Genomic DNA, 16091 nt, shown 5'->3' with positions numbered 1-16091 from the left:
AGATGCTGCCTGACTTTCTGAGTCCTCCAGCATTTTGTTTGTGTTGCTCTGGATTCCCAGCATCTGCAGAACCTCGTGTTCTTGACCTCACAATTTACCTCGTTATCATCTTGCACCTTATTGTCTATCTGTACTGCACTTTCTCTGTAACTGCAATGTTATTGTTTTATCTTGATCTTTTTCTTTTTCTCTTGGTACATGTCCTCTCCTATCAGATTCCTCCTCCTTTAAGTCCCTCACTATTTCCACCATAACCTTCCATACCCCTCCCCTCCATGTACTTATCCAAATATCTCTTAAGTGTTGCAGCACGACCTGCACCCACCACTTCCACACTCACACCCCCCCCCCACCCCCGAGTGAAGAAGGCCACCTTTATGTTCAAAGATTCCATTTAATATCAGAGAAATGTATACAATATACATCCTGAAATGCTTTTTCTTTGCAAAACTTCCACAAAAACAGAGAAGTGCCCCAAAGAATGAACAACATTTAAACGTGAGAGGCCCAAAGCACCCCCCCCCCCCCCCCCAGCTCCCCCTCCTGCATGCAGGCAGCAGCAAGCAACAATCCTTCCTCCCCCCACCGGCAAAACAAAAAGTGCAGCCCCTACTGAGCACAAGTGTGAGCTAAGTGATAGCAAAGACACAGGCCTTGCAGTTACCCCAGAGACCATCGCAATTCATCTGGCATTCGGCAACCCACAGGTTCTCTCTCTCCCTAATAAGGGAGAGGGAGGTGTCCCCCATTTTCACAGTGTGCAGGAGACATAACACCAATCCGCTGGTTTCCGATGTTAAAAAGTCCATTTCATCGCTTTTTACGAGCTCTGTGCCAGAAAATTGCAAAGGCCCACAGCGAAATGTTTCCGGCCTACTCGAAGACACACGAGTCTCCTGCCATGACACCGACCCTCAATCCGCCCATCTCCAGAGCCCCGAGATCTTAGGCTTCTGAAGACTAGGCCGCCTCTCAGGCCAACCCCTTGACGTGCTGAACAACGGCTGGTCCTAAAACCCTGAGAACAGGTCCCATTCCTGCAAAGAACCAAAATCAGTGTGTAACTCCAGGTCAGGGTCTTCCAAAGAAACCTGAAAGTGAAAAATACAGATGTTGAAGATGGAAATAGAGCTGCTTCTGAAGATGCAAGCAAAGGAGTCACCGTTTAGCGCCATCTTAACTCCATCTCTGTAAGTATTTCACCTTTCACCCTTAACCCCTATGACTTCTAGTTCTAGTTTCACCCAACCTGCAGAATCTCTTGTGGGTGGAGGAAGCAGCTTGAGTTAGAAGCTGGGAGGTGATAGGTGGAAGTAGTGAAGGGCTTAAGAAGAAATCTGATAGGAGAGCACATGTACTAACAGGGAGAAAAACTTGTCCACACACCTCAAATCATTGAGGTGGAACAAGGTTAAGAAATAACTTTGCAGAATGTCTTGTGGGCCTTCTACTGCTGCTGACTACTTTGGTGCTTGTTCTGAAGGGTTTGGATTTTTTTTTTGCATGGGACTTCCCAGAAGTCTGGGATCTTTTACATTTAAGTAGACATGATTGAACTTATTGGTCTGGCTCTAACTGATAAAAAGTATTTTGGGTTCAATTGCAAACCACAAGATCACAAAGCTCTAACCACAAGATCACAAAGCGCTAACATCTTGCAGCTCCATCTTGGCAATGAGGAGCCTGCAAGATGAGTGTGCTTTTACCAGTATTCGCTCTATGTGAAAGCTTGACTCTCACCAAGACACTTTACTGGGAGGCTGGGTAGCCATAGAGCGATACTGCATGGATACAGGCCCATCTTGGCTGTGCTGAACTGTTATTCTGCTTAGTCCCATCAACACACCTAGACCATTGCCCTCCATACTCCTCCCATACATGTACTTATCCAAACATCTCTTAAATCTTGCAGCCAAACCTGCTTCCATCACTTCCACTGGCAGCTCGTTTCACTCAAGCACCACCCTTTGAATGAAGAAGTTCACCTTCAGGTTCCCATTAAGTATTTTGCCTTTCACCCTAAACTTCTTGACTCTCATCCTAGTCTCCCCACCCCCACGTCAGAGCAGAAAACCTGCTTGCAATTACCCTAACTATACCCTTTCTAATTTTGTATACCTCTTTCAAAACTCCCCTCATTCACTACACACCAGGGAATAAAATCTGGTCAACCTGTTCAACAATTTCCTATAACTTAGGTCCTCAAATCCCAGCAACATAACATCCTTGTAAATTTTCTCTGTACTCTGTCAATCTTTTTGTCATTTTTCCTGTACTCCAAAATGGGCTTCTCCAATGTCTTGTGCAACTTCAACATCATATCCCAATTCCTGTGCTGAAAACTCTGATTTCTGAAGGCCAGTGTGCCAAAAGCTGTCTTTATGACGATATCTACCTGGTGGGATATGCCCGAGAAAGAGTGTTTGAATTCACCCTCTACTATTTTGGGTAGAAATCTCACTGTGCCCTCCTCCCTCTTTATCAATGCTTCTCCTTCCTCAAGAGACTAAAGAATTTGGCATGTCCCTATCAACTCTTACCAATTTTTATCAATGCATCATATAAAGTATTTTGTCTAGACGCATGATGGAATGGTACGACCACTGCTCTGCACTTGACTACAAGAAATTGCAGAGCGTTGTAGGCATAGCTCCGCACATTATGGAAACTAGCCTCCTCTCCATGGACTCCCTTTTCCATGGTCGATCCTTCTCGCTTCCTCAGCAAAGTAGCTGGTATAATTAAAGACCTCTGCTCTCTTCTCCCACTCCCCCAACTCTTGGCCTCATGATCCATCTTATTATAATTTTGCATTTTATTTTTACTTCACTATACTTCAGTAGCCTTTACATTTTATTCAGAATTGTTACTTAACTCATTCTAGCTCAGTGATCTGATGTGTATGAACAGTATGCAAGACAAGCTTTTCACTGTATCTTGGTACATGTGACAACAGATTCAAAATTCTTTTGTGTCAAGTGTAAAGGGGAACGAAATACAGTAATTGTTACTCCACTTCTGATGCAGCACAATAAAATAAAGGACACAATAATAAACACAATAAATATATATATGTAAGGTAGCTTGCATGCATAGATTGATTGTATGTCCATAAAGTGACACTAGGCACGTGAGTGTATAAGGTGACTGACAGGAAATGATAGAAGTAGTGGTGGAGGGTGGGTTAGTGATGGAGGTGTTGATCAGCCTTACTGCTTAGGGAAAGTAACTTTTTGAGTCTGATGGTCCTGGTGTAGATGCTATGTAGCCTCCTCCCTGACGTGAGTGGGACAGACTGTCCATGAGCAGGGTGGGTGGGATCCTTCGTGATGTTACTGGCCCTTTAACCAACACCTTTCTGTATACATGTCCTTGATGGTGGGTAGGCTGGTGTGGTTATGCGTTGGGCAGTTTTGACGACCCGTTGCACAGCCTTCCTGTCCACTGCAGTGTGGTTGGATGCTCTCTACTGTGCATCTGTAGGTTGTTATGAGTATAGATGTGTTTAGTCCAGCTCTCTTCAACCTCCTCAGAAAGCAGGGGCATTGGTGAACTTTCCTGACTGTAGGATGCGTTCTGGGACTGTGAGAGGTTGTATGAGATGTGCCCTCCTAGGAGTTTGAAAATGCTCGCAGTTCCCACTGCCATTTCACCAATGTAAAGAGGGGCTTGAGTGGTGCGAGTTCTGATATTAAATCAATTCCAGTACCAATTTGAAATATTTGGAGTCACAGCAATGTAGCAGCTAGCATGATGCTTTATAGATCGGAAGATCAGGGTTCAATTCCCTGATGCATTCAATTCACTGTAAGGAGTTTGTAAATTCTCCCTATGACTGTGGGTTTTCTGTGAATGCTCTGGTTTCCTCCAGCATTCCAAAGACGTACAGGTTAGGATTAGTGATTTGTGGGCGTGCTATGTTGCCACCAGAAGTGCAACACTTGTGGGCACATCCTTGAGCTGCAGTGGTCGTTGATGCAAGTGATGCATTTCACTGTATGTTTCAATATATACGTGGCAAGTAAAGCTAATGTTAACAGAGTCACAGAAGAGTACAGGACAAAAACAGGCCCTTTGGTCCATGCTGAACCATTTAAACTGTCTAGTCCCATTAACTTGCACCTAGAGCATAGCCCTCATACCCCTCCCATCCATGTACCTATCCAAACTTCTCTTAAACATTGAAATCAAGCTCGCGTGCACCACTTACGCTGGCAGTTGGTTCCACACTCTCACGACCCTCCGAGTAAAGAAGATTCCTCTCGTGTTCCCCTTAAACATTTCACCTTTCACCCCTAATCCAAGACCTCTGATTGTAGTCCCACCCAATCTCAGTGGAAAAAGCCTGCTTGCATTTACCCTATCTATACCCTTCATGATTTTGTAGACCTTTAACAAATCTCCTCCCATTTTCTACGTTCCAAGGAATAAAATCCTAATCAATCTTTCCTTGTAACTCAGGTCCTCCAGACCTGGCAACATCCTTGTGAATTTTCTCTGTATTGTTTTTTTCTTGTAGGTAGGTGACCAAAACGACACAAAATACTCCAAATTAGGCCTCACCAACATTTTATACAACTTCAACATAACACCTCATTCCTATACTCAGTACTTTGATTTATGAAGGCCAATGTGTCAAAAGGTTTCCTTATGACCCTATCAACCTGTGACACCGTTTTCAATTAATTATGGACCTGTATTTCCAGGTCCCTTTGCTCTACCACACTCCTCAGTGCCCTACCGTTCACTGTGTAAGACCTACCCTGCTATGTAGCCTCCTACCGAAGTGCAAAACTTCGCCCTTGTCTGCATTAAATTCCACCTGCCATTTTTCAGCTATTTTTCTCCCTCGTTCAGATCCCACTGCAAGCTCTGATAGTCTTCCTTGCTGTCCCCTACACCCCCAATCTTGTCAACACAAATTGGCTGATCTGGTTAACCACATTATCACCTAGATTGTTGATATAGATGACAAACAACAATAGATTCAGTGCTGATCCCTGTGGGACTTCACTAGTCATGGGCCTCCAGTCGAAGAAGCAGCCATTTACTGCCACTCTCTGGCTTCTCCTGATCCAATTTACTACCTCATCTTGAATGCTGAGTGACTGAAACTTCTTGACCAACCTCACATGCAGAACCTTGTCAAATGCCTTGCTAAAGTCCACGTGGACGCTATCCACTGCCTTGCTTTCATCCACTTTCCTGGTAGACATGACCTATCACACACAAAGCCATGCTGACTATCCCTAATCAGTCCCTGACCATCCAAATACTCATTTTTTCCTGGACCTTTAGAATACTTTCCAATACTGATTTCAGGCTCAGTGGCCTACAATTTCCTGGTTTATTTTTAGAGCCTTTCTTAAATAGCAGAGCAACATTAGCTATCCTCCGATCCTCACCTGTCACTAAGGGTGATTAAATGTCTCTGCTAGAGCCCCTGCAATTTCTGCCCTTGCCTCCCACCGGGTCCAAGGGAACACCTTGTCAGGCCCTGGGGATTTATCCACCCTCTGTGAACTGTTTAGGGTCCATGACCTCGCTGTTGTTTTGCCTCAGTTCTTTAGACTCTGTGTCCATCTCCCAAGTACATACAGACAGAAAAGAAAATCCATTCAGGATCTCCCCTTTTGGCTCCATGTATGGATTACCATTCTGATTTTCCAGAGAAATAATTTTGTTCCTTGCAATCCTTTTACTCTTAACATATGTGTAGAATCCCTTAAGATTCTCTTTAATCTTGTCTGCTAGAGCAACCTCATGCCTTCTTTTAGCTCTCCTGCTTTCTTTCTTTCAGTGTTCTCTTGCATTTCTTGTACTCCATAAGCACCACATTTGTTCCTACCTGCTATGCACCTCCTTTTTTTCTTAACCTGTGCCTCAATATCTTGAAAACCAAAGATCCGTACACTTGCTATTGTTACCTTTTATTCTGTCAGGCACATGTAAGCTTTTGTACTCTCAAAATTTCATTTGGAAGCTTCCCACTTACAAAGTCCACCTTCGCCAGAAAACAGCCTGTCCCGATCCACAATTGCTATATCATTTCTAATGCCTTCAAAATTGGCCTTTGTCCAATTTAGAATCTCAACCCACGGACCAGACCTATCTTTTTTGCATATTTACTTTGAAGCTAATGGCATTGTGGTCACTAGGTGCAAAGTGTTCCCCTACACCAACCTCTGTCCCCTGCCCTGTCTCATTCCCTAACAGCAGATCCACGATCGTCCACTCTCTCTTTGGGACTACTGCATACTGACTAAGGAAACTTCCCTTAGCGCATTTGACAAACTTTATCCCATCGTCTTTTTATAGTATGGGATTGCAACAGTCTGCGATTTCTCTGCAGATTTGTTCCTCTAAATCTCGCAGATTGGCGTGTGGTCTGTAATATATCCCCCTTAACACATTAACCTGGCCGTACCTTTATTGTTCCTCAGTTCCACCCATAAAACCTTACTAGACGAGTTCTCCAGTCTGTCCTGTCTGAGCACTGCCATGACATTTTCCCTGACTAGTAAAGCTACCCCTCTCCCTATAATCCCTCAAGTCAAGTCACTGCTGGTACAGTACATAGTAAAAATGAGACAACGTTTTTTCAGGACCATGGTGTTACATGACACAATACAAAAACTAGACTGAACTATGTAAAAAAACAACACACAGGAAAAAAAATACACTAGACTACAGACCTACCCAGGACTGCATAAAGTGCACAAAACAGTGCAGGCATTACAATAAATAATAAACAAGACAATAGGGCAGTAAGGTGTCAGTCCAGGCTCTGGGTATTGAGGAGTCTGATGGCTTGGGGGAAGAAACTGTTACATAGTCTGGTCATGAGAGCTCGAATGCTTCGGTGCCTTTTCCCAGATGGCAGGAGGGAGAAAAGTTTGTATGAGGGGTGCATGGGGTCCTTCATAATGCTGTTTGCTTTGCGGATGCAGCGTGTCCGTAATAGCGGGAAGAGAGACCCCGATGATCTTCTCAGCTGACCTCACTACCCGCTGCAGGGTCTTGTGATCTGAGATGGTGCAATTTCCAAACCAGGCAGTGATGCAGCTGCTCAGGATGCTCTCAATACAACCCCTGTAGAATGTGATGAAAATGGGGGGTGGGAGATGGACTTTCCTCAGCCTTCGCAGAAAGTAGAGACACTGCTGGGCTTGCTTTGCTATGGAGCTGATGTTGAGGGACCAGGTGAGATTCTCCGCCAGGTGAACACCAAGAAATTTGGTGTTCTTAACGATCTCTACCGAGGAACTATCGATGTTCAGTGGGGAGTGGTCGCTCTGTGCCCTCCTAAAGTCAACAACCATCTCTTTTGTTCACATTCAGAGACAGGTTGTTGGCTCTTCATCAGTCTGTTAGCTGCTGCATCTCCTCTCTGTAAGATGACTCGTCGTTCTTGCTGATGAGACACACCACGGTCGTGTCATCGGTGAACTTGATGATGTGGTTCGAGCTGTGTGTTGCAGCACAGTCATGGGTCAGCAGAGTGAACAGCAGTGGACTGAGCACACAGCCCTGGGGGGCCCCCCCGTGATCAGTGTGATGGTGTTGGAGATGCTGCCTTCGATCCGGACTGACTGAGGTCTCCCAGTCAGGAAGTCTAGGATCCAGTTGCAGAGGGAGGTGTTCAGGCCTGGTAGGCTCAGCTTTCCGATCATTTTCTGAGGGATGATTGTGTTGAATGCTGAACTGAAGTCTGTGAACAGCATTCGAACGTACGTGTCTTTTTTGTCCAGGTGGGTTAGGGCTAGGTGGAGGGTGATGGCAATGGCATTGTCTGTTGAGCGGTTGGGATGGTACGCAAACTGCAGGGGGTCCAGTGAGGGGGCAGTAGGGTCTTGATATGCCTCATGATGAGTCTCTCAAAACACTTCACGATGATGGATGTGAGTGCAACGGGACGGTAGTCATTTAGGCAGGACACTGAAGACTTCTTCGGCACGGGGACGATGGTAGCGGCCTTGGAGCCCACTCTAAACAATGGAGTCTTGGAATATTGAGCTACCCAGTCCTGTCCCTTCTATAACCAAGTCTCATTAATGGCTACAGTGTCATAATTCCAGGTGTTGATCCATGCCCTGAGCTCATCTGCCTTTCCTACAATACTTCTTGCATTGAAATAGATGCAGCTCAGAACATTAAAGTTCAAACTAAATTTTATTATCAGAGTACATACATGACACCATATACAACCCTGAGATTCATTTTCCTACAGGCATACTCAGCAACTCTTTAGAATAGTAACTATAAAGGGATCAAAGAAAGATCAACCAGAGTGCAGAAGACAACAAACTGCAAATACAAATAAATAGCAGTAAATAATGAGAACATGAAATAACAAGATAAAGAGTCCTTAAAGTGAGATTATTGGTTGTGGGAACATCTCAATGGATAGACAGGTGGGTGTAGTTATCCCCTTTTGTTCAAGAGCCTGATAGTTGAGAGGTAGTAACTGTTCTTGAATCTGGTGGTGCGAGTCCTGAGGATCTTGTACCTGTTATCTGATGGCAGCAGAGAGAAAAGAACACGGCCTGGGTGGTAAGGATCTTGGATAATGGATGCTGCTTTTCTACGGCAATGTATCATGTAGATGTGCTCAATATTTAAGAGGGTTTTACCCATGATGTACTGGGCCAAATCCTCTACCTTTTGTAGAGTTTTCCATTTAAGGACGTTGGTGATTCCATGACAGGCTGGCCAGTACACTCTCCACTACACATCTATCAACGTTTTTCATGTCATACCTAATCTACACAGACTCCTAAGGAATTAGAGGTGCTGTCGTGCTTTCTTCACAGTTACATTTACATGCTGAGTCCGGGCCAGTTCCTTTGAAATAGTAACACTCTTAAAGTTGCTGGCCCTCTCCTGAAGTCTGCAATCAGTTGCTTGGTCTTGCTGCATTGAGTGAAAGGTTGTTGTCATGACCAAATTTTCTGTCTCCTTCATGTATGCTGATTCATCGTCCTCTTTGTTACAGCCCACAACAGTAAAATTGAATATGGTGTTGGGCTGTACTTAGCCTCCTAGTCATAGGTGTCTCTGTGTTATTACACAGTCATTAGTTGCACCATTCTCAACCTCATGATTCCTGATTTTGTTTGAGGTCTTAACAACATTTGTCTTCACAACCTCTCCACTATCTGTTCTGGCACTCTGGTTCCCATTCCCCATCACATTAGTCTCCATCCAGTTCAGGTGCAAACTGTCTCTTCTGTATGGCTCCCTGGAAGAGAGCCTAATAATCCAAAATTCAGACACCTTCCTCCTCAGCTATGTGTTAAACTGTATAATCTTCCTGTTACTGGCCTCATGAGCGTGTGGCACAGGTAGCAATCGTGAGATCACAAGTTGGAGGTGCTGTCCTTTAACTTGCCACCAAACTCCCTGAACTCAATTTGCAGAACCTTGTCACTTGTCCTACCCATGTCATTGGTACCTACACAGAATGGACCATGACCTCTGGCTGTTCACTTAAAGAAGGCTGAGGACTCGATTCGAGATATCCCAGACCCAGGCACCCAGGAGGCAACATAACATCCAGCAACTCGTTCTCATCCGCAGAATCTCCTTTCTGTTCCCCTAAGTAACAATTCCCCTATTTGCCACAGCTCATCTCTTCTGTACCCTTCCCTTCTGAGTCACAGAGTCAGACTCAGTACCAGAGACCCGACTGCTGTGATTTTCTTCTGTTAGGTCACCCCACCCGTGACAGTTGTTGAGGGGGATGGCCACAGGAGTACTCTGCACTTGCTGTTTAACCCCTTACCCCTGTTGTCTGTCACCCGGTCTCCTGTAACCTGCACCGTGGGTGTAACTACCTCTCTCTATGTCCAATCTGTCACCCCCTCAGCCTCCTTGATGATCTCTGCTAATTCCCCCTCTACGTGAACAGCTATATTGCCCGGTGTGGGGCTAAGTAATGCACTGTCCCTCCTTGGTCTGTCCATGTACTGTCAAAATTTTAGTAAGATACTGCATTTCTGTAGTGTTTGTCGTTTACGAACTTGGAGCATTCTGAAGCCGTTACTGTCAGTGAAGAAACAAAAGAAATTCTGCGGATGCTGGAAATCCGAGCAGCACACACAAAATGCTGGAGGAACTCAGCAGGCCTGGTGGCATCTATGGGAAAGAGTACAGTCGACATTTCGGGCCGAGACCCTTTGGCTGGACTGTTGAAGGGTTTCGGCCCAAAACATCGACTGTACTCTTTTCCTAGATGCTGCCTGGCCTGCTGAGTTCATCCAGCACTTTGAGTGTTGAGTGAAGTGCAGTTTGAAATTTTTCATTGAACAGTGCAGGTCAATTTGCCTACGATATTTTGCTGACCTTTTAACTTGCTACAAGATCCAGCTAGCCCTCCCCTCCTACATAGCCCCCCATTTTCCCCATTTTTCCTTCATCCACGTGCCTATCTAAAAGCTTCCCAAATGTCCCTGACGTATCTTCCTCTGTCACCACCGCTGGCAGCTCGTTCCACACACCCAACCCTCTCTCTCCTCCTCTTCCCCCCCCCCCCCCATTGCTTTTCTCCAATCATCTTAAAATTATGCTCTCTGTGAAATGTTTCTGTCTGTCCACTCTACCTGTTCCTCTTAACAGCTGTGGGGTCACTGGTTCAGCTCACAGCTCGCATACAACGTGGAACAGTACAGGCCTTTCAGCCCACGATATTATGCTCACCTTTTAACCTACTCCCTTCCCCCACCACATAACCCCCCTCCCCATTTCTCTTTCATCCATGTAGCAGCCTCTTAACTGTCCCTAATGAATCTGCCTCTACCAAATTTGGCAATGTAAACACAAATATTCCGATTAACCTCATTGGAAGTGAACTTTCTCTGTGTGACTATAGAAGGATTCGTTTTGTTGTTTGTGTAAATGGCGGGTTTATTTGCTGGGAACGGCTCTGTAAATAATGTTGGTGAGAAGTACAAGGGGTTTATTGTCAGTTTTTTTGGGGGGGGGACATGGCTCTGATCCTCAGACTGGTTAGCAATTCGCTGAGCTGTTTAGAGAATTAATGGCTGTTGTCTAGTGATTTGAATCGAGGCCATCCACCGCAGCCTGTCCAGAGGATTAGTTATCAAGTCCTACACTTCACGTCTCGGAGTATTTTGTGTGATCTTGGCAGATCTGGGCTTCTGTGTGCGTACGTCACGAGAAGCTATAACAGAGTTTCAAAGAAAAAGCAGGGTGGGGAGGGGAGGTCGCAGGAAATGTTGGCTTGTATGTTAGGGAGTACAAGACAAAAAGAAGGAAATTATATTTCAGTCATCTGTTGCTTTGGCCAAAACTCATCAAGGGAGCTGTGATTATCACACGGCCCTGTAAGGCTCAGGGGATAGACTGAGGCCAAATGTCCTGGGATCAGCTTCCAAATCACCAGATATTAGCAGAACATCATAGTCGAGTTTACTGTCATGTGCACAAGTACAGGGGTATTGAGAAACTTTCTTGCTGCAGCATCAATGCATGTCAGCAACATTCACAGAGAAACAAGTTATACACAATCTTTACAAGAAAGATCACAGTTAGAATAAAAAACAAACCCAATTTTGGTGCAATGTGATCAAATTATTGCTAAACTGGAGTGAGTTAGGGTTTTGCTGGTTGGTTCAATGCAGTAATATATTCCTGCTTGTCATCGAATGATTTCTAAGCTGAAGAACACTGCGGGCTTTGACAGACCAAACTACAGCTCCCAAGGTTCAGAAATGCCAAAAATCATATGCAGATTGTTTTGGTCATTGTCAAACAGCCTCACGCAGCATGCTGAAGGAACTCAGCAAGTCAGGCGGCATCTGCGGAGGAGAATAAGCAGTCAACATTTTGGGCCGAGACCCTTCATCAGAATCGGAAAGGAAAGGCCTAGAATAAGGAGGTGAGGGGAGGGGAAGGAGTACAAGCTGGTACGTGATAGTTGAGCCCAGTTGAGGAGGAAGGTGGGTGCATGGGGGTGTGGAGACAACCATCTCCAAAAGACAGTGCATCAAGAAGGTGGTCTCTGTTATTAGAACCCTCAGCATCCAGGACTTGTCCTCTTCTCGATAATACCAACTAGAAGTTTGAAAATGCACACTCAACTTTTTAGGTTGAGCTGCTTTCTCCCCACCTTCAGATTTCTGAGCGGCCCATGAGCACTGCCTCGCTATCTGGCTCTATTTTTCCAATACTTGTTATATTTCTTATTGTATTATGGTGTGCTGCCGTCGCAAATTCAAGACCTATCAGAGAAAATAAACCTGATTCTGATGTTATAGAACACGACAGCACAAAGCAGGCCCTTTGACCCATCTACTCCATATTGAACTGTTTTTCTAGACCCTCACAGTCACATGCTGTGCTGAGAGGCTAGTGCAAGGTTCAGTCTCACTGAGAGACCTTCCGATTTCAGCCAGTACTGAACTCGACTTCCCATCCAAAGTCCAAAGCACAGTTGATTTATTGATCATTTTAAACGAGATAGCGATACGTTTGTAGTGTTGCCATAAAATTTGTTGCTTTATATTTAAAGTTAACCGCTGATACAAAGGGTAGAGAGATGGTTGGCAAATTGGTTTATTATTGCAGTGTGTTCCAAGTGAAAAACTTTGTTTCGTGTCCCAGTCATGCAGATCATTTCATTACAACAGTGCATTGAGGTAGTACAAGGGAAGCAATGCAGAATGAGGTGTTGCAGTCACAGAGAAATTGTAAGCAGTAAGGAGCAAGACCACGATGAGGTATATTGTGAGGTTGAGTCCATCTCGTCTTGCTGTTCAGGTGCCCTGGATTAGAGAGCATGTCTTGTGAACTAGGGCTTTTCTCTCTGGAGTGAAGGAGGATGAGAGGTGGCATGATAGGGGTGCACAAGGAGACATAGATTCGTTGGACAACCAGAGACTTTTCCCAGGGTGGAAATGGCTTTTATAAGGAGGTGCTGGGAGGAAAAGATGGGGAAGATGTCAAAGGTAGGTTTTTTAAAACACAGATTAGTAGATTTGTGGAATGCACTGCAGGGATAGTGGTAGAAGCAGATATACTAGGGACGTTTAAGATACTCTTCGGTAAGCACATAGATGAATGGAAACGGTTTGATTGATCTTGGAGGAGGTTACCACATTGCTGTACTCTTCTTTGTTCTCCCTGGACATCTGAACACTTGAATTTAGAACAGTTTTGTCTTCCATCCAATCCACTGTAAAACTGTCATTTAAAAACACCGGGTGGCAATTCCACTGCACAGATGCCTTGCTGTGTTTAGTAGACATGCGCTGAGTGGGGCACAATGCACAAAGATGCACAACAGCCACTCCACATGATGTTGCGGGCTGAAGGGCCTGTCCCTATTCTGTACTGTTCTGCGTTCTATCCAAGCAGACGGGAAGCATGGAAGTTCAGCTGATAACAGCCCCAGTGACTAGAATGGGTGCGGGGGAACGATGGAAGATGAATAAAGAATTGTTTGTGCCTGCAAAAATTGTCAAGTTGTTGAGATTGTCACGTGCACATCTGTGGTGAGGTGAACCACACCTAAAGTTTTGGGAACTGCTTCTTACCCTCTGCCAGCAGATTTCTGAATGGTCCAAGAACACTACCTCATTATTTGCATATTTAAGTGTTTATTTTTGTAATTTATAGTAATTTTTAAGCGCTTCATTGTACTGATGCCTCAAAACAGCAAGTTTCACAGCACACGTCAGTGTGAAGTTTAGAAGAATCGGGGTCGGGACGGAATCTCCCTGAAACTTCCCAAATAATGCAAAGCCAGGATAGGGCGGACGTGGAGGTGATGTTTCCAATAGTGGGAGAGTGCCAGACCAGAGGGCACGGCCTCAGAATACAAGGATGTCCATTTAGAACAGCGCTAAGGAGGAATTTCTTTAGCTAGAGGGTGGTGAATCTGTAGAATTCATTGTCACAGATGGTTGTGTAGTCCAAGTCATTGGATATATTTATTTATTTATTTGCATAAAGCACAGAGTAGGCTTTCCAGCCCTTTGAGCCACACCACCCAGTAATCCCCCAATCTTAACTCTAGCCTAATCACGGGACAACTTAACTGGCATGTCTTTGTGGGAGGAAACCGGAGCACCCGGAGGAAGCCCATGCTGTCACAGGGAAAACATGCAAGCTCCTTACAGGCAGTAGTGGGAATTGAACCCAGGACGCTGGTACTGTAAAGCATTGTGCTAACCACTACACTACTGTGCTTCAAGGGAATGTTGATAGGTTCTCAATTTGTAAGGGTATCAAAGGTTACAGGGAGAAGGCAGGAGGATAGGATTGAGGGGGAAAATAAATCAGCCATGATTGAATGGGCTGAATGGCCTAATTGTGCTCTTATGTCTTATGGTTTTATGATAAATATGATTTTGAGGCACAGATATAATAAAGAACTTGCAGCAGCACAGTCATATAGATGAAGAGAATACACAGAATATATAAATTATACGCAGAATACCGTACAGTGACAGGGAAACCTGTGGAAAACCAAGACCTTATTGCAAAGGAAAGCAAATACACAACTGAGGACTAGTCCAAGGTGGTCCAAGAGGAGGTCGGTTGAGTTCTGTTGCTGAGGTAGGGTTTGGGTTGTACAGATCGGTTCAGAAACCTGGTGTTTGTGGGAAAGTAGCTGTTGCTGAACCAAAGGAGCAGAATTAGGCCATTCAGCCCATCAGGTCTGCTCTGCCATTCCATCATGGCTGATTTATTAACCCATTCAACCCCATTTTCCTGCCTTCTCCCAGTAAACCTTTGATGCCTTTAATAAGACCATTGTGCTTATCTATGTTCCCATCTCTCTGGCGTGAGTCTCAAACCCACAGTCTGAGCCAGAGGTGAGTGTGCTACTGGTTGAATCAGGGCTGACCATGACTTGGTATGACTGTGATTTAATGAACTTCAATGGGAGCTCCTTCTGCCCAGACTCATTACCGGGGGACACTTGCAACGTGGGGGTTGGGGTTGCAGGGAGCCTCGTCGAAGGAGCAGTGGATAATCGAGTTCCCAATTAGATGAGGCATTAACACAGACTGGCCTCGGTAGAACAATGCCCTTCCAGTCTCTTCTAACACTAGTTAGCACTGGTGTCTGCAGCTGTTCCTCAGGCATACTGACAGCTGATAGCAGACTCAGCTTCTGTCAGTTTAATTTCATACGTGTATGCAGTTGCCTATCTATGTCAACACCTTTCAGTAATTAATGTCTGCAGGGGAACAGGACTGAGTGCACTGACTACTGATGTGTCAAAACACCAAGTGAATGGTGCCCAGGAAGCTTTAATTTTTAACCCTTGAGATGACCCCAGGCTGTTTTAATTTGTTTTGGTATAACATTTTTGAAGGGTTAGATTGAGGTAAGACATAGGAGCAGAAATAGGCCATTTGGCCCATCGAGTATGCCCCTCCATTCAATCATGGCTGTTCTATTTTCCCTCTCAATCCCATTCTCCTGCCTTTTCCCCGCAACCTTTGACACCCTGACTAATGAAAAACCCATCAACCTCCACTTTAAGTATACCGAGTGACTTGGCCTCCACAGCTGTCTGTAGTGATGAATTCCACAGATTCACCACCCTCTGGCTAAAGAAATTATGGTTAATGAACTTCTGTCTGTAGTGCTATACCGTTGAGCTGGTGATGTGAGTTCAAATCCCACCATGGTATCTCCAATGCGTGGTATTCATTAAAAATTTACTTATGATTTATTGAGTGACAAATCATTGGATTGTGCTAAAAAAAAATGTGCTTTAGTGAGGAGTATCTACACTGCCTGGACTGCACTTTCTCTGTAACTGTAACATTCTCTTCCCAACCTTTTTACTCTGTCATCTTCCCCCTTTCTCCCCAGTCCTGAAGAAGGTACTCGGCTTGAAAATTCAACAGTCAGCTCATTTCCTTAGATGCTACCTGATCTGCTGAGTTCCTCCAGCATTTTGTGTGTGTTGCTTTGGATTTCCAGCATCTGCAGAACCTCATGTGTTTGTGATTTGCTGCTCCACTGTAAAATCTCTTTGAGGGATGCCTATCCTGAAAAAGGCTTAAATTTCTTTGGGTGCTCAGTGAAACCCTCTCTCACTGCTCCCCCTC

The 16091-nt window shown here is 44.9% G+C and overlaps 1 protein-coding gene across 3 annotated transcripts in view; it reads left to right on the top strand.

The window, feature by feature from the left end:
- The window catches only part of ccdc88c (coiled-coil domain containing 88C), a 240256-nt gene that overhangs the window by 10979 nt on the left and 213186 nt on the right, over nt 1–16091 (top strand). The window contains exon 1 of one of the 3 annotated variants that reach the window (XM_073039399.1): nt 736–1190. The exons of 1 other annotated variant lie outside the window; for it this stretch is intronic. In XM_073039399.1, the coding sequence (XP_072895500.1) occupies nt 1111–1190 (80 nt within the window). In that variant the 5' untranslated portion in view covers nt 736–1110. Of the gene's footprint in view, nt 1–735; nt 1191–16091 lie in introns of those variants that run through there. One more of the 3 variants, XM_073039400.1, reaches the window with a different exon arrangement.

Source organism: Hemitrygon akajei, chromosome 3 (genome assembly GCF_048418815.1).
Source record: "Hemitrygon akajei chromosome 3, sHemAka1.3, whole genome shotgun sequence".
Taxonomy (NCBI): Eukaryota; Metazoa; Chordata; class Chondrichthyes; order Myliobatiformes; family Dasyatidae; genus Hemitrygon; species Hemitrygon akajei.
Note: the sequence above shows the minus strand (reverse complement) of the source record. Positions and strands in the feature narration are given on the sequence as shown.